At 44.1% G+C, this 18,638-nt stretch overlaps 1 protein-coding gene across 1 annotated transcript in view; it reads right to left on the bottom strand.

Annotated features, from left to right (window-relative positions):
* Window positions 1-18,437, bottom strand: part of NPLOC4 (NPL4 homolog, ubiquitin recognition factor) — an 86,517-nt gene extending 68,080 nt beyond the window's left edge. The window contains exons 1-4 of the mRNA XM_083148781.1: window positions 18,276-18,437; window positions 16,296-16,376; window positions 13,650-13,762; window positions 6,724-6,906 (exon numbers count right to left, since the gene is read on the bottom strand). Coding sequence (XP_083004907.1) covers window positions 6,724-6,906; window positions 13,650-13,762; window positions 16,296-16,376; window positions 18,276-18,290 — 392 coding nt within the window. The 5' untranslated portion in view covers window positions 18,291-18,437. The remainder of the gene's footprint in view (window positions 1-6,723; window positions 6,907-13,649; window positions 13,763-16,295; window positions 16,377-18,275) is intronic.
* Between the last annotated feature and the right edge of the window lie 201 nt (window positions 18,438-18,638).

Raw genomic sequence — 18,638 nt, 5'->3', positions numbered from 1 at the left:
TTGCAAGGAGGATATCTGCACTACCTCCTCTGGCAGTTCTTGGTCTTCTTGGAGTGCTGTGCCTGTAGCCCTTTGCTGTGTGGCTTTTCTGCGGAGCAAATTGTGCAGGACACAGCACGCCGTGACAACCCAGTCAATTTTGTCCACCCTCAGGTTAATGGCAGTGTGGAAAATGCGAAACCGGCTTGCCAGGATGCCAAAAGCATTTTCCACAACACGCCGTGCCCTGGATAGCCTGTAGTTAAAGATCCTTTTGTCATGGTTCAACCCCCTTTGCGCATATGGCTTCATGACATGCTCGTGCAGGCCAAAAGCCTCGTCAGCCACAAAAACAAAGTTAAGCCCCTGTTTAGTTTCCTGGACAGACGGCAAGTGAAGGGTGTTCGCTATGAGCCTTTCGTAGAACTTTGTGTCCTTGAAAGTGCCACCATCCGATGCACGGCCATTCCTTCCTACATCCAGGAAGATAAACTCATAGTTCGCATTAACAACAGCCATTAGTACAATGCTAAAATAGCCCTTGTAATTAAAATAGTAGGAACCACTATTGATAGGCTGGGCTATGCGGACATGTTTGCCATCAATGGCTCCACCGCAATTTGGGAAGTTCCATCGCTGTTCAAACTCCTCTGCGATGACTTTCCATTCATTCACGCTGGTAGGGAACTGAAATTAGAAGTAAATAGAATTGATTAGTAAACATGTTCAATTTTTTTACAGCTTGGTGACTACCCACCTGCAACCCCAGACCTATCTGTCCTATCTGAGAATGCATGCACATCGAACGAAGTTCCTACTCCGGCACGCACTCCGCCACCCACCCTGGAACCCACTCCACCACTCCCCCGTGCCAAAAAAATGCGTGGCAAAGGAAAAAAAGGAGAAGCAGCGGCACATGAAGAATTTATGATGCGGGCACATCAAGTCCTGCAAAGAAACCCGGACAAACATGACAACTACTTCACTTATGTGGCAGAGTGTGTTCGCAACATGGCTCCTGACCAGCAACTTACTTTTGAAAAGTTATGCATGGAGTTGGTGTATAATGGCAGTTTAGGGTATCTCAACAGTGGCACTAAAATAGTTGGCATTGGTAGTGCACCAGACACACCACTGTCATTAGAATCACCAGTGCCTACTCCGCCTGCCACCGTAGCAGGCCAGTCGAGCACAATTCCAACACATACCCAGTCAACACCTACACAGCCTTCTCAACCCCCCAAGTACCGTCAATTCTACAGTTCTTTACTGATAGAAGATCCAGAGTGTCCTGTTTTTGAGGATCTGTCTTAAAAAATAGGCTACTTTATCATTTACCATCGACATGGTCTCAGCTGCAGGTATGTGATGGCCACTGCTCACATGGCGTATGGCGCACATCAATGGGGCCGGGACCATTGCATCTGCGCCATGCGCCATGTGGGCCGCAGCCTTTACATATCTGCAGCAGACATCCTCTGCCACACAAGGGCCACAGTGTGTATTTTTGTTTATTTATATGCTGCTACCTGTACCTGCATTACCAGAGGGAGAACAGGATTCTCCTCAATCTGGATAGCAAACTCCATTTATTGCCCTTTTGTCTTTGCCAATAGTATGGGGTACTGTGCGGCAGACATGGTCTCAGCTGCAGGTATGTGATGGCCACTGCTCACATGGCGTATGGCGCACATCAATGGGGCCGGGACCATTGCATCTGCGCCATGCGCCATGTGGGCCGCAGCCTTTACATATCTGCAGCAGACATCCTCTGCCGCACAGTACCTATCCCTACTGTTGTAAGGGCATGTTCCAGAAGTTACCAGAGTGTGTTTTTTTTGTTTATTTATATGCTGCTACCTGTACCTGCATTACCAGAGGGAGAACAGAATTCTCCTCAATCTGGATAGCAAACTCCATTTATTGCCCTTTTGTCTTTGCCAATAGTATGGGGTACTGTGCGGCAGACATGGTCTCAGCTGCAGGTATGTGATGGCCACTGCTCACATGGCGTATGGCGCACATCAATGGGGCCGGGACCATTGCATCTGCGCCATGCGCCATGTGGGCCGCAGCCTTTACATATCTGCAGCAGACATCCTCTGCCACACAGTACCTTATCCCTACTGTTGTAAGGGCCTGTTTCAGAAGTTACCAGAGTGTCTTTTTTTTCTTTTTATATGCTGCTACCTGTACCTGCATTACCAGAGGGAGAACAGGATTCTCCTCAATCTGGAGAGCAAACTCCATTTATTACCCTTTTGTCTTTGCAAATAGTATGGGGTACTGTGCGGCAGACATGGTCTCAGCTGCAGGTATGTGATGGCCACTGCTCACATGGCGTATGGCGCACATCAATGGGGCCGGGACCATTGCATCTGCGCCATGCGCTATGTGGGCCGCAGCCTTTACTTATCTGCGGCAGACATCCTCTGCCACACAGTAGCCCGTACTTAGTGGGAAAGTTTAAACTGGGTCATACATACTTAAATCTTTATATATAGTGTGTGTTTTTGTACAATATCTTTTATATATGGTATTATAATATATTTGTGTTGACACAATCTATTTACTATTTTACATGTTTTAACCATGAAAGGCCTAAAAAACCTGTTTCTGTCCTAGGCCTAAATTATAAATAAAAATATTTTGTTTGCACAATAAAGTGTACAGTGTATATTTCATCTTACCTTGCAATACTGGTACTGCAGCACCTTCACAATGGCTTTGCAGGTCTCCGGGATGATGAGGCCCAAAGCTTGCGGGGAGATGAGGGATCCAAACTTTAGGTCAGCAAGAGACCGTCCTGTCGCCAGAAACCTCAGGGTCACCACCAGCCGTTCCTCAGCAGGGATAGCCATGCGATACTTGGTATCCTGCTTCTCGATGTGGGGAGTCACCAGACGCAGCAATTCCTGGAATGTGGCATCATCCATCCTCAAGAAGTTACGAAAATCGTCTGGGTTATTCTCCCTGATGTCCCTGAGCAGTGGCATGTGCGAACGAGTCTGACGCTGAAGTAGCCACTGCTTTGTCCAGCATGATCTTTCTCTCCTGCGCTGGGCTCTCTGACGCCTGAGCTTCAAAACTGCATAATAGAGCAGGTACTGTTGCTGGTGACTACCCATCACTGCATTCTCCATAGTGCAGGGTTAAAAGACACTTTGTAATGGCAGGCAAAACAAAGTAATGTGTAAATTGCTATGTCCAGCAGGTATAAACCAAGCCTCACTAGTAACAAAGCAGAAATACACTGGTTTAAAATGGCTGCTGCTATTCCTATCCCCCTCTGCTAGTCCTCCCCCCTCTGCTAGTCCAGCCCCGTCATTCAAATTTCAAAGGCCCATCTGACGACGGTCGCATGTGTTCTTGCAAAAAAAACAAAAACCAGCGATCCGACCGTCTTAACGACCATCGCGGGCGCATCGGGATCGGATCTAGATCGTTCCGCAAAAAAACACAATTTTTGCTAATCGTTTGCTGGGGACTGCCTGGGAGCTCCCGGGAAGTCCAAGGGAAATCGTTCCATGGTCGTCTATCGGTCGTGAACGACGGTGGTCGTCCTGGTGTGTACCCTACATTACACACACTCGTCCCATATAAAAGAGACGCTGCCCAGTTCGGGGGGGGGGGTACGCGTCCTCCGACCTTTTCATACCCCCACTATCCACGTCGGCGTGGAGTTGATTTTATATAGTGTGGGAGCACAGCGAGCCACCGAGCCCGAGGGGATGCGTACTACTTTACATGTATTCCGCGTCCACTCGCCACGCTTCGGGCTCGGTGACTCGCCACACTATCTTAAATCAACTCCACGCCGACGTGGATGGTGGGGGTATGAAAAGGTCGGAGGACGTGTACCGCCGCCGCTCGCCACGCTTCGGGTTGGCGTTGATAGTGGGGGTGCTTTTAACATTGTAAGCAACCATTACGGTGCTTATACAATTAATAATCTTATTGGGGGCCCATTTAACATTGAAAACCCATTAGGGTGCTTATACAATTTTAAATCGTATACCATTGTATATGGCATACAATGCGATGGTATAGGATTTAACATTTTATAACATCGGCTACCATCGCATACCATCGTATGGCTTATGGTACAGTATGCGATGCAATGGGCGCCGTGCTAGGAAACAAGTACCTTTTTTATCTTTCTTTTGTAGTCGGTTTTAGCAGTGAGGCAATTGGCAAGGGCCACCCCCTTTACTATATTTGCAAATCTACACCATTCTGATAAAGGTATTTTTTGGGGGGTTATATTGGACATCGATCGTTATATTAACCTTTCCAGTGCATCGTATTTTCCATGGAGTATAACCTTCCATTTTTTAGAAATGTTTTTGTTTTCATTATATTTTTCAGAAATGCCAGGATCACATTTTGGGCTCGATTTATCGAAATATACAAGGAAAACGACTGCCTCTGGAGGACCGATCACAGGAACTATCATAACAAGGCCAAAACGAATCAGGCATACGAGAAATTGGTTAATTACAGTAGAGGCTGTGACAATGCTGCAGACTCTAAGTGGGTTCGGAAGAAGATTGCAAATATGCGAACAGTGGTGGTGAAGGAGAACAATCAAGTCCGGGAATCTCCACGTTCAGGGCCGGGACTGATGACCTTTACAAGCCAAAATTGTGGTACTACAAGCGAATAAAATTTATCATTGAACAAGCACCAAGGAGAAGATCAGAGGTTACTTTTATGGATGAAGACTCTCCGCAAAGTGATTCACTTGAAGATCCGGAGAGTGTGGACATAGTAAGTTTTTGATAGGACATGTTTTGTAGGACATGTTTTGTATGTAAGAAACTGTCAAATTAAAATAATATTATTAATTATTTTTTTCTAGGAAGTTACCCCTGAGCCGGAATCAGAGACTGGTCCTGTCACGGAGATGGAGGCACCTCCGGAGGAGAATGTTTCCCAAACTCCAACAAGGAAGCAAAGGCGGAAGCAACCCTTCAAGACGACCAGCTCTGTTCCAATCAGCCAAGAGCATTTTTGTAGGCATGCGGAGGGCGCTCTAAAAAATCCCACGCATTCTTTTAAAAATTTTGCTAAATCACATTGCCTGTGAGATGCAGGCAATGGATCCAGAACAGTTCCGCATCTTTAAGCGTTTAGTGCATTGCGGTATGTTGCCCGCAGCAGACAAGAATTTGACTGATGAGTGTGACATAACGCCAGGTCCTATACGCCACAGGCCATTGCCCCCACCGCCCAACTACCCATGTCGTTGCCCTATGCACATTGCGCCGGGTAATCCTTCGCCTCCCCATTCTTTTTATGCGCCGGGGCCCCCTATACCATCCACCACTGCCACTGAAACCACTACATTGTCTGGTGGTGTGTACTCAGCAAAGCGGAGTACACAATCCCCTACACCAGAGGATGATGTTTTTTTTTATTATTTTTTCATTTGGATTTGTTTTTTTAATTTAATTGCTTATAAAAATGCTTTTGATCTGCTCCTTGATTTGCTTGTTCAACGATAAATTTCTTTGCTCATTTTACCACAATTTCTGTTTGTAAAGCTAACAGTACGGTACTTCTGAATGTTGTGACGTCCGTACTTGCTGTTCTCCTTCACAAACCACTGTTCGACATTTTTGCTTCTTCTTCCGAACCCATGGAGTTTGCAGCGCTGTTTCCGAAGCTCTACTGTAATAATCAATTCTTGTATGCCTGATTCCAATTTGACTTGTTGTGATAGTCCCTTCCCCAGAGGCAGTCCCTTCCCCAGAGGCAGTTGTTCTCCTTGTATATTTTGATAAAGAGACCTAAAAAAAAAAATGTAAGTAAAAATTTGAAATTTAAAAATGTGTAGTTTCTTTTATTTTGATGTTGACTGTTATTGTAATTTCAAATGTATATAATTCTGACAATTCTTCGCTCAGGTGCTGGATGATCTGCTGTCAGTCGGGATTTCAACGGTCAGTACTCCGACGTCGGAATCCCGACTGTTAAACTGCCCGACAGCCAGTATCCCAACTTACAGGGGCTACTCTCCCTCTTGGGATTCCATGACTCCCATTGAGGGAGAGTAGAATCTGTTCCTAAAACACCACCAGTATCCACACCACCCCAAAGCGTGGCGAGCACAGCGAGGGGTGGTGGAACGCGTCCTCCCGACCTTTTGATACCCCCACTATCCACGTCGGCGTGGAGTCGATTTTATATAGTGTGGCGAGCCCCGTGAGGGGACGTGGAATACATGTAAAGTAATCCTCGTCCGCTCGCCACACTATATAAAATCAACTCCACGCCGACTTGGATAGGGTTGGAAGGAAGCATTCTGCCGCCGCTTGCCATGCTTCTGGGTGGCGTGGATACGGGGGGTGTGCAAAAAAAATAAATGGGTGCTTCCACAATGAAGCACCCATCATATCTCATTGAATGGGTGGCCATACAATGAAATATTGCATCGGATCGCACGGTGTGTATGGTGCCGTGCGATCCCATGCGATATTTCATTGTATAAGCTAATATTAACTACATGGGTGACCATACAATAAAATATTGCATCGCACGCCGTGTATAGAGCCGTGAGATGCGAACTCATGCGATATTTCATTGTATAAGCACTTAATATTAACTAAAGGGACATCGCATCTCACGGCTTTATGCACGGCGTGCGATTTCACTACGGAGAATAGCCCAGTACGCTAAGAGTGTACTGGGCGCCCGGCAAATACATAAGTACCAAAAGACATGTCATCACTCTGAACATACTGCTGAGGATCTTTGTTCCTGTATATCTTTCCATCTTGTTTGTATAGATATTGGTCAATTTCATCTTCCAGCACTTGGGATGCACTAGACGGTCTGGGAGCCTGAGTCAATGCCGATATATCCATGACCTCAGATGATGGACCAGCAGAGCTGGATGGGTAAAGAAACAGCATATCGCCATGTCTACAAAACAAGCAGAGAGAACGCACAGCATGTTCAGATTCAATTATACACAAACACTACTGGAATGGACACCTATCAGAATTCAGATTCTACCTGCAGCCTACCCTAATAGACAGATAAATGCACAACCAGTTTGTGGCTAATTGAATAATAAAGCAAAAATCAATGTAGTATGCCTGCAGAAGTAACAACGTTGTGCTCATTCAATGTAATATCAAAATTAAAACAGAATATTTAATCCAACCAAGCTCAAAAAACGGTCAGGAAAATTGAAATACGATACTTACCATTAGAAATCACTTTAAAGAAGTTTTTATTTCAATAAAAATGTTTTCTTTTTTACTAATTAAATACTTATTTTATTATTTATTTACCGTTTCTTATATAGCGCAGCAAATTCTGTAGCGCTTTACAATAGGAACCGTGATAAAACAAACTGGGTAGTAACAAACCTAGAGGAAGAAGCACCCTGCTCCTTAAGTTTAATAATTTTCCTTGAGGACACTTGGGTGGAGATAGAGCAGATGGAGAAAAAGTACCAGCCAATCAGCTCCTAAATGTCGTTTTCAGCCTGTAACATGGGAGTTAGGAGCAGAATGGCTGATGCTATCTCTGTCCACTGTATCTTTCTCCAAGGATTATGGGACCTAAACACGGAGCGATATACAGTACAGTCATTTTCTGAACAATGTTACTTAATTTAACAGAGAATGCCCCTACATCGCTCTGTGTGTGTACGGGCCATAGCGATAGCGATGCGCAGCCCCATGTGTTGCTATCTCATGGCAATTAATAACCAGCACCCTGCTTATTAACTGGTCAGAGCCAGTATTCTCACCGGAGAACAATGACATGCACAGATCGCTCAGCACACAGCAATGGCACATCACTGTGTGCTGAGCGATCTGTGTAGAGCTCAGCTCAGAACGTTCATCTACACACATGCTGTGTGTAGGCCAAATTAGTAAAAAGATCCCCATAGTCTCCTACTGGATAATAAAAATTAAAATATACGGAGATGTTAACTCCTCCCACTTGCATAACCCCCATCCAACTGGACATGCTTATTTTCCTAACCAAATCCTACAGGAAAGACAGGGGGAAATATAAATATAAAGGGAATTAAAATATATATAGAGAAAACATGTATCTCCATCAAATTTTTATTTTTATTTGTTACTTTGCTTAAATTTAAACAGAAGCAGTAGAATGTAAAATGATGGGAATATGGAATCCCCTAATGCATTTAACAGAAGTATAAACATACCATTTTCTGTAATTGTATTCCTGGAGGTCACCTCACCCTGGGGGTGTCACAAGCTCCCCCACTTGGGAGGGTACACCTACTATTTACAGCACAATGTGGCGCATATCTTCTGTAAGGTGTTAGATAAATAAGTAAAATGATGAATGCTATGGACAACAACTCCACCTCTGAAAACCAGAACTTTGGTAAATATACCCCCATGTCACACTGTCCAGGAGGTGTACAATGACCTGTTAGATAGGCCATCAGAACGCGGGTATCTGCTATGCCTACCGCAATGTTATCATGGTGAGTCCCAGTTGCGATCTATCTACAGATGCACCCTGATACACTCTCGCTGCAGTCGTGCCAAGCAGTTGTGTGTGGCACAGCAAATACCAAGGACCAGTAATTTGATGCGCCACACTATTACATCTATGTGCAGGAGTCTGAATCTGTATACAAAGCTTTGCATTGCAGGGGCCACAGCAGCATACTAAAACCAGGAGAGTGGTGTATTTAATACTATTGTCTTTTTAATTCACACATCAAATGATGACAGTAACATATATCGCATTGATACATTTTAGTGTTATAAAAGCACCTGCTATCTTTGAAAACCCATGCAGTTCCTCTTCTCTCCCTGGGGTGTCACTGTCTGCTGTAGTACTTCTAGCACAGTGTGGTCTGTATATCAGCACTGATATGCAAACCAGACGTGTGCTAGAAACACCACAGCAGACAGCGACACCCCAGGCAGGGAACAGGAACTGCATGGGTTTTTTAAAGAGAGCGGGTGCTAGAATGAACACTACATTTGTGTATACAGTACATGGCAAAGTAATATATGCACACAAATGAAGACTTGATGAAGGGTCATGCAGATGTAGACAATAAAATAGAAAAGGCTGAATGTCCTAAATTACGCTAGAAAGTTGTACCTAATATATGTCACATGGACGATATGTGGCCATGTAAAACTTAAATTAAATTTCAAAACACCCAATAGGTTAAATTTAATCCTCATGTTACCATGATCTCCCAAAAACCATTTTACCAAAACTATCCATTCCAATGTCTATGATAGACAGCACAGAATAGTTACAGCAGGCACCGGTTCCCACTCCTCATTAGTTCCCTCCAACTCACTATCGGAATTACTCTTTATTCAGTTCTTCTCACTCAGTGCGATACAGCCATAGAGCAATGGGAACACATCTGTGCATACATGCGCTCTCTCTCTAAATACTGTTAAGCACTTTTCAGCACTTCAAGGGCGAACACATTAGATCAGCGGTCCCATGCTATTGCTCAGTCCACGCACAGACTTTCTGTACATTGTTCCACTATATACTCTATAAAAAAAATTTAGTTCTAGAGAGTGGACAAGTTTCCCATAACATTCAATTAGCTTCTACCTTATAATATACATTACAAATGCTAGCTACAAGTGTGGATACATCTCCCAAGCTAAAGTTTGGCAGACACAGAGTTGAAGCAAGGAGACCAAAATAGTAACTCAATTGCACCTTATTTACCAAGTAAGATAGCTGCCACTAACAGAATATTTGTAATTAATAAGACAGAAGGAGACAAGAAGGCTAATAAAAGATGTGCAAAGGCACAATGTGAGGAGAAAATGGACAAGTCAGGGGGTAAAGGCGAAAAATGTATATATCGGTATATAAGTGAAAGGAGAAAAACAAAAAGTTGGAATATTAAGACTAAACATAGAGACTGGGAGTCTTGCTCAGGGAGACAATATAATAGAAGACCATCTTAATTATTTTTGCTCAAAATTTACTACTGAAAAAGAGGTAAAGGGCCATTGTTATGTTGCAGGGATATTCAGAAAAATGAAATCACATTTATAGAGGAGAAGGTCCTAACAGAAATATCAAAACTAAAAGTGGATAAATAAATGGGGCCAGATAGCATACATTCAAGGATATTCAAATAGCTTAAAGGGATAATGGTAGCACCATTAACAGAATTATTCAACCAGTCACTAACTACAGAAGTAAATCCAAATAATGTTGTACCACAGCACAAAAGTGGAAACAAGGAAGACGCCCAGTGAGCCTCACATCAGTAGTAGGGAAATTGATGGAAACACTCTTAATAGAAAGAGTTGTACATTACCTCACATCCAGCTATTTATATGATCCCAAACAGCATGAATTTACTTGGGAAAGATCATGTTAAACAACCCTTATTAACTTTTTTGACTGGGTGACTATAGTAATAGATTAAGGAGCATGGGATTAGATACTAAATTGGTTGAATGGATAAGATCTTGGTTACATGATAGAAAACAGAATTATAGTAAATGGAGTGCATACAGAGGAGGGTAATGTTACGAGTTGAGTACCCCAGGGACATGTACTAGGACCTGTGCTTTTTTAATATCTTTATTGCTAATGGTATTAAAGGGAAGTTATGTCTTCTTACAGATGACACAAAGGTATGCAACAGGGTAGACAACAGGAGGGGTAAACAAAGGGTAGAGGAATGGTCAAGAGCAGTTTCATACCAAAAAACTATTGAGGAGGAAATGGACTATATGAGTCTAATTCGCCATGTTTTTATGGCGAATTTGTGCTGTTTGGCGAATTTTTTACTAAAACGGTGAATCACCCTATTCAATGACCAGATGGCGAATACATTTGAAGGTTTTTTCGCCATGATTCACCGAGTAGCAATCGCTATCTTTTTATGGTGAAGTGGAATGTGAACTTTTAAAATTAAGTGTTTTGTTTTTTACATTTGGTGAAAGATATATATATTTTTTTTTACACAGCAGCCAGCAGGGGGCACCAGAGCCGAGCCGCTCATTAGATATTCATATATTCACTGCACCCGATCGTTACATATGCACGATCGGGTGTAGTGAATATACCCGGTCCCCTGCTGGCACCCCCGGGGGGTAGCCTGTGCTGCCTGGCACCCGGGGAGCCCACCTCCCCCCCACATACGCTCTGGGGCAGGCAGAGAGACTTCCATCTCCCTGCCTGCCACCGTCCTCAGGCTCCCTGCGGCATTCGCCGCAGGAGCTCATATTCGCCGGTCAGGGGCAGCGAGCCCCTGACTCGTTGAATACCGGAGCCAGCGATGCTCCGTAACGTGGCGAATGTGCAGCGAATCCTAAACAGAATTCACTGCACCTCGCCGGTATTCACATTGAATACCGCCCTATGAGTCACTATTTCAGGAGACTAATGCTGGGTACACACCAGGACGACTAGGGCCCGATCCCCACAATCTCGATCCAATTCCGATCAATTGGATGTAGATTGTGTGCTGATTGGGCCCTTTTCTGACCTGCTGTGGACCGATACCGATCCGATGCGCGGTCCCGCGGGTCGGTCGGTCGGTCGTTAGTGAGATCCTACCTGCTGCAGGTAGGATCTCAATGACGACCATACAGCCGGGTGCGGGTCGCCATCGGATCGGACCCGCTCACGGTGCACATCGTGAGCGGGTCGTGCCCCCCCGCGTCACCGTGAGCGGGTCGGACGAGACACTGACGACCCGCTCACGATGTGCATCGTGAGCGGGTCGTCCTGGTGTGTACCCCGCATTAAAGGCAGGTAAGCAATGTAACAAACAACGAGGAAGGCAAGCAGTTCTGGAGGCCATACCTTCAAAAGGATAAAAATACACTAGAGGCATACAAAGAAGGACAACCAGAAATGGTATCTAAATCTTGATATGTATAGTTTGGAGCAGAGGAGAGAAAGACATGATAGAAACTTTGACATACAGATGGGTCAGGTCCCATCTTGGCAGGGGATGGCGCTGGCGTTGCCAGCCGCCATCCCCCGCCAGCGCCATGGCGATGGTGAGAAGGGGACGCGCGCGCACGAGAGGCGCGCGCGTCCCCTTCCGACGGCGCTTCCATCCGTTCCCCCGGGTCCCCGCCGGCTTGCCGGCGGTAATCCGGGGTCCCCGCCGCCTGCCCGCATCCCCCCCTAACCCCCCCAACCCTGTCCGTCTCCCTGAGGCGGAGACGGACAGGGTTTCCGTCGCGCTGGCGACGGAGACTGAGACGCACGTGCGTCTCAGTGTATTCGCTGGCGCGGCTGCTGGCGGGTCGCCAGCGCGGACGTTCTGGCGACCCGCCAGCCAGGATGGGACCTGACCCATCTGTATATCAAGGGTTTTAACAAAATGACTTCACCGAAAGGGTAGTTACAGTAATAAGTGAAAGAGCCTATCCATCAGAGGTGGTAGAGGCTAAGAGAGTAGAACAATTTAAACATGCATGGGATAGGTATAAGGATATCATTACAAATAAATAAAGATAAAATAGAGTTTAAGGTTAACAATATGGTTAAAAATGAGACATACTAGATGGGCCAAATGGTTGTTATCTGCCGTCAAATTCAATGTTTCTATGGGCCTTATTCTAGTTTACTCTTTCTGACAAAATCCTTCTTAGATGGACAAAAGCATGTGCACTGCAGGGGGGCAGATGTAAAATGTGCAAAGAGAATTAGCTTTGGGTGAGTTATTTTGTTTCTGTGCAGGGTAAATACTGGCTGCTTTATTTTTACACTGCAATATAGATCTCACTTTGAAGTAAAACCCCACCCAAATCTAATTCTCTCTGCACATGTTACATCTGCCCCCCTGCAGTGCACATGGTTTTGTCCATCTAAGAAGAATTTTGTCAGAAAGAGTGAACTAGAATAACCCCCTATGTTCTTATCAATCCCCGGGATCGGGAGGATCCCGGGATTTGGCCCCCAAAACGCCGGGATTTCAATGCGCATGCGCAGCTTAATGCCGGGCAGCGTCTGAGCACTCAGACGCTGCCCGGCTTCTCCCATACCCCGCAGTGCGCAGCGTGACGAGGTCACGATGCGAGGTCACGCTGCGCAAGGCACAGCCGCACATCCGCCTCGGCCACCGAATCGCCCGCCCACCCAGCGCTCTCGGCCAAACCCACACGCCCTCCCACCCAGCGCTCCCTGCCACCAAGCCCTCCCACCCAGCACTCCCTGCCACCCCGCCTTATGAGACTTCCTACCCGCCCATTCAGAAACCCAGCTCCCGGCTGCACCAGGGACCAGGCTACCGGCCGCCCGCTCAGCAACCTGGCTCCACAAATGTAAGCAAATATGCGGGCAGCCAGGGTGTTTTTTATTATTAGGGAAGCCAATCCCGGGATCGAGCATTTTTCAATAAGTAGTATACCAATTTTCCGAATAAAAAAATAAAATAAAATAAAAAAGGGACTTTAAACATATATTCATTTATTTGGGTGTATTATAGGAGGGGTAAAAGATGAGCAAACCATATATGAAAAAATGTTAGCTTAAACTTAGAACTAAATTAATTATACATAAAAGGTGGCAATATTTGAAAGGAGCAGCCATTGTGGTTTAGTGATAAATGAAAAGGCATTGACATTATGCATTAATTATATCATGAAAACTGATACATGTCCTTTTGACAACATTAATCACATGACAATGAAAAACTATATACTCACTTGATCTTTAGTAGATTGAGTGACTTGTTTTGGCTAGCTGATATTTCTCCTGTCCTATTTCTGTTCAGGTAGACAGAGAAGCCATTATTCCTAAAACCAAATTCTTTTGCTACCTAGAAATAAAATAATTTGAAGAATTAGCCATGTTGTAAAAATGATTTTTTTTTTTTTTTTCAAATTTATTTTATTGAGCCTCAATAAGCAGAAACAATACATCAAACAGTGGATGCTGATATATAGAGCATTGACTGAGAATCAAAATCCTTTTTCAACATTTTCTAAACAAATAACACTATAGAATAGAATAAATGAAATAGTTATCTCCTATCCAGATAAAACAGGGGTAAAATTTGTTTTTAAAGTAAACCAATTGGTTAGGAGTCTTATGCCAGGTACACACCTAAACAATATTGGCAGTATTTATCACAATGGAATGACAAATTGTGAATACAGTTTTAGTTCATTCCCAATATTGCGCACTCCCATATTAGGAAGGTGGAACTCATCTATTTAATCTGCAAGAAGGTGACACACTATGGGATTTGTTTATTTCTACACTGGAGTGGGGCTATTATGTGACATGTAGCATGTGTCTTCCTAAAGGTGATAGCCAAGTACAATTTTATAAGTAGTTGAAAGGCAAATAAAAACATCCAACAAAGAGAATAGGCCAAATGTAACAGGGTGTGAGAATCAGAAAGTGAGAGATTTTGAGAGTGTTTTTCCTACCTTTTTTTTTTTTTTTTAAAGCAGTAATCATTTAAATGGCAAAATCAACCTGGTTTTTCAGTGTAAATGATTGCGGCTTTAAAAAAAGGGAAAACCTCTCAAAATCTCTCACTTGCTGATTCTCACACCCTATTAGAGAAAAAAGAAGAAACCTGCGCTAGACATATATGAACATTAATTATGTTAATTTATAAAATATTATACACTGGCCAGTGATATCATGAAACAATTATAAAATCTAATTTAGACGGTGCAAATAGCACTAGACATAGACATACAACATTTAACATAAAATTGATCCTGTTATTAGTATAGGTGGATTAGTGATGTTAGGATCTACTAAATTAATAGTCCTTTTTGTTATTGTCACTTGATGTTAGTTTGTCAAACAGTCAATATTAATAACATCCTCCTGGGTAGGGATTCACATAAAGTTCATGTCTGGCCAGACTTTGTGTGTAGCAAATACCTGCACTTGTTTTAGGTGCCCCCTGTCTTCTCCCAGCTGCAGGTATCAATCCGGTGCAGCTATTTCTGGAGCTTTTTTGACAGCAAGGAGGTAAATATGGTATACCGGATGGTGCAGTCCAAAAATAATTCTCATGGTTAACGCGTTTCCACGCCTTTGGTTGCCCTCGGCGGCTTCTTCACACCCTATTACATTTGGCCCATGGTGTCAAAAGCACACACTAGAAAGTCAAATATAGGGAAAAGTATCTAAAGGTCCCCATACACTGGGCCGATTTGTCCCCAAGTCGGACCAATTTGGCCTTGAGAGCCCCCCCGCAGCTCCCCGGGAGTTTCACATGCGATATGGCACTTGATGTACCATTTTTACATGCAATAAATCGCATGCAATTTATTGCATGTAATCCCAGGGAGCTGCTGCAGTGGCGGGGAGGCAGGCATCAGGGTCTGGCCAGCTGGTGGTGGTGGGCAGCTCGTAGTGGTGGTCAGCGGGTCCGTCCGAGCTGTTAGCTTGTAGTGGCATTTTGGCAGGCAAGGATGCGGCTGCTGAATATTTTGAAATGACTGGCTGGACACTGATTGGCTGAGAGAATTCTTTCAGCCAATCAATGTCCGACCAGTCATTACAAAATTTTCAGCGGCTGCCCCGCCACCAGGCAAAATGCTGCTACAAGCTTCTAGCCGCCCCTGCTCAGACGGGTCATGCTGCTTGCAATTTGAGCTGCCCACCCCCGCCACTACCAGCTGCCCCCCTTTCCCCCTACGAGCTGCCCACCCCACTGCTGGCTGCACATACTGTAGGTGTGTGCCATTGGTGCTTCACTTCTGGCACACACCTAGGATGAGACCTGACACATCGCGGGTACTACATGTGCCACTGATGGTTCCTACTGTAAGATGTCGGAGGTCCTGCCGGTGCGACCACAGGGTCCCGGTCAGATGCGCACGGGACTGCGCATCAGAGCCGACGGCATGTCACACACAGCCGATTTGGTCCGATTTCACGGCCCAATCCGTTGAAATCGGCTGAAATCAGCTCAATGGATGGGGCCATAACAGTATGTGTTACTGTAAAGCAACAGTATATAGTATAATTCCAGAGACCCTGAAACTATAATATACAATACACAAAGATATAAGAGGATGTGAAACTACCATGTTTTATATATTTTTTAATATCACGCTGTGTTTAACAACAACATCTAGTAAATATACTTGTTTTTAAATGTACATATTAATGTAATTTGGATGCCCTGTACATATTGGTCAGGAGATACCTGTCCCCTCCCACTTCTTTAAATGTGAATTTATCTACTACTTTACAAATTCTCCAACTGATACAGCAGGTTTTAAATATAATTAAAACATATGTATTGGTGGATCTATGTATAAGTCTTAATGGTTCTGAATCATGGACACCACTAGGAGTACTTTAATCAAAAGACAAACCTTTTTGAGAAACGCTGCTGCCGAATCACGTTTGCTTGCACTGACGCGCTTTACTCCTTCCGGTGACTGAATACGAATAGTCTGCAGAAAGAAATACATGCTATCGAATTATTGACAGTCAAGTGCACCTCTCATACAAATTTGAAATACTGTAATCAAACAATGTCAAATAATGAATTAGCAGGTTAGGTTCAGGCTGCGGGGAGGGAGAGGGCGTATGGTTGGAGGAGGTATGGGGAAGGTAAATATACTTCCCAGACCCCAGTAGCGATCCATTAATAGGGATGCTGACAGCGGTTTCCTGACCGCCAGTCATCAGCATGCATTCCTTATTAAGCTACAGCGATACATACTTTATATAGAAACCATACAATTTCATACATATGTAGATGTCACACAGCAACACATGAGGATATACAAGACACTGACTACAAACAGACATGACACACATATGTACACTCCTAGCCTGGAGAGTACCTAGTTATACTGTATTAGCAATCTACATTTCTGCCATGGTGTATGTTGATGACAGTTAAGCCCTTTGCTTGCCTCATGGACTTCATAATATATTTTCACCTCACTGTATGCTTTACCTTCATGTAGTGCAGGACGTGCTTCACAGGAATCTATAAATACAGGGTATATCATTCCACTACACACGTGTTCGTTGCTCCCAAATATGCCTTGGGTCATTGTATAGCTAATCTCCCACAGTGTAATCTTTGTAGTGTGCACAACATATCTTAGGTTAGAAGATGGGATAAAAAATAAAATGATGGTTATGTTTGGACCGTACTGCTAGCATTAGGTAGCTGCAATCACCCCAGTTAGTGTCATCTCTTCTAGGCATGACCTATTCCACCAAGAGTAATCCTGCATAGTGCACCCGACAGCTGCCTTGCTTGGTAACATTTTTGGGTGGAATATATAACCCATGAGGTTATTACCCAAAATATCTGCATCATCCCGATTATGCTTAGTGTGCTTTCTAGGTTTCTTTTTACCTTTATATAACTGTATTATTATTTGTACTATGTGCTTTTTATGCTTGTGGGGTGTCTTGAGTCCTGTTAAAGAAAGATCACTATATAAATATAATTATTTTTATGATTACTACATAGAGATACATTAACAGCAATACCCAGATGGCTGACAATGTTTAGATTGACATTGATAAAAGGCCGACATGCAAGATCGTCGACAGGAGCTTTTGGTGATTTTTCATTTATGTTAAACCTTTTCATCCTTTACTATCTACGTTGGCTCCGGTTGGGAAGTGCAAAGTGGCCCGAAGTTTGGCAAACTAAACTAGTCAAGAGAGGGAACGAAGTTCACTAACTGGGGGTACACAAGCCAAGGTGTCAACATCGATACAAAAATGTGAAAAACTCATGTTGACCTTTTCACGTGTCAAAGTTTACCATGTTGACCTATACATTGCCTGTCAACTAATCCACACCCAGTATTGGCAACCACTTGTAGCAGGAATGGAAATAGCCAGTGGTCCTTATAGTTGTGTTGTCAATATCTTATGAGCATCTCCAGCTCTCTGCTATTGGACAGTGACATATGTATGAAAACATTACAGTATGATAATACAGGGCACATACCTACACCCATACATGACACAGTGACATACATCATGATAGTGACAAAGACACACATGACAGTTCTACATATATGAAGGAAACACATACATGAATGAGACATGTATATGACACAGCAATACATACATGGCACAGAAAATGTACCGTATACATGACACAGCAATACCTGCACCGACATATATATAGTACACAGCAAGCAATACATGACTCATTGACATGTACATACAGACATGACACAGCACTGTGTGACACACTGAAATACTTGACAGGGGTTCACACATATACATAGGCCCTGCAGGGCTGCCGGGGCCCCGACCACCCGTGCCCCGAGCTCTGGCCTCTGTAACGGAGACCGGTTCTTCTAACTACTTACAATACTTTCCGCCATGTTCACGGTTGCCGGGCTACTCTGTCAGATTCCCGGCCTCTGACGTCTGCACCCGGCCGGTCCGGGAGTATTAGTGTCACCGCAAAATGCTTCCCCCGGAGTTAAGACTGAGGTAAGGTTCCGTCCTGACAGTCCGTAACAAAATGCTTCCTCCCCTCCTCTCTCACACCACACGGCGTCACAGGAGGAGGATGATGATGATAATGACTGGACTGGATTAAAGTTGAAACCACTAATATTACCATAGGTCATGTGGGAGCCCCTCAGCAAGATTCTCTGTCAGCCACATATACAGTATATGCTGGCCATGACATGTTTATTTTACTGCACAGATTTTACCCTAGAACA

The sequence above is a fragment of the Crinia signifera genome, chromosome 6 (genome assembly GCF_055691185.1).
Source record: "Crinia signifera chromosome 6, ASM5569118v1, whole genome shotgun sequence".
NCBI lineage: Eukaryota > Metazoa > Chordata > Amphibia > Anura > Myobatrachidae > Crinia > Crinia signifera.
This window is presented reverse-complemented; position numbering and strand designations above follow the sequence as displayed.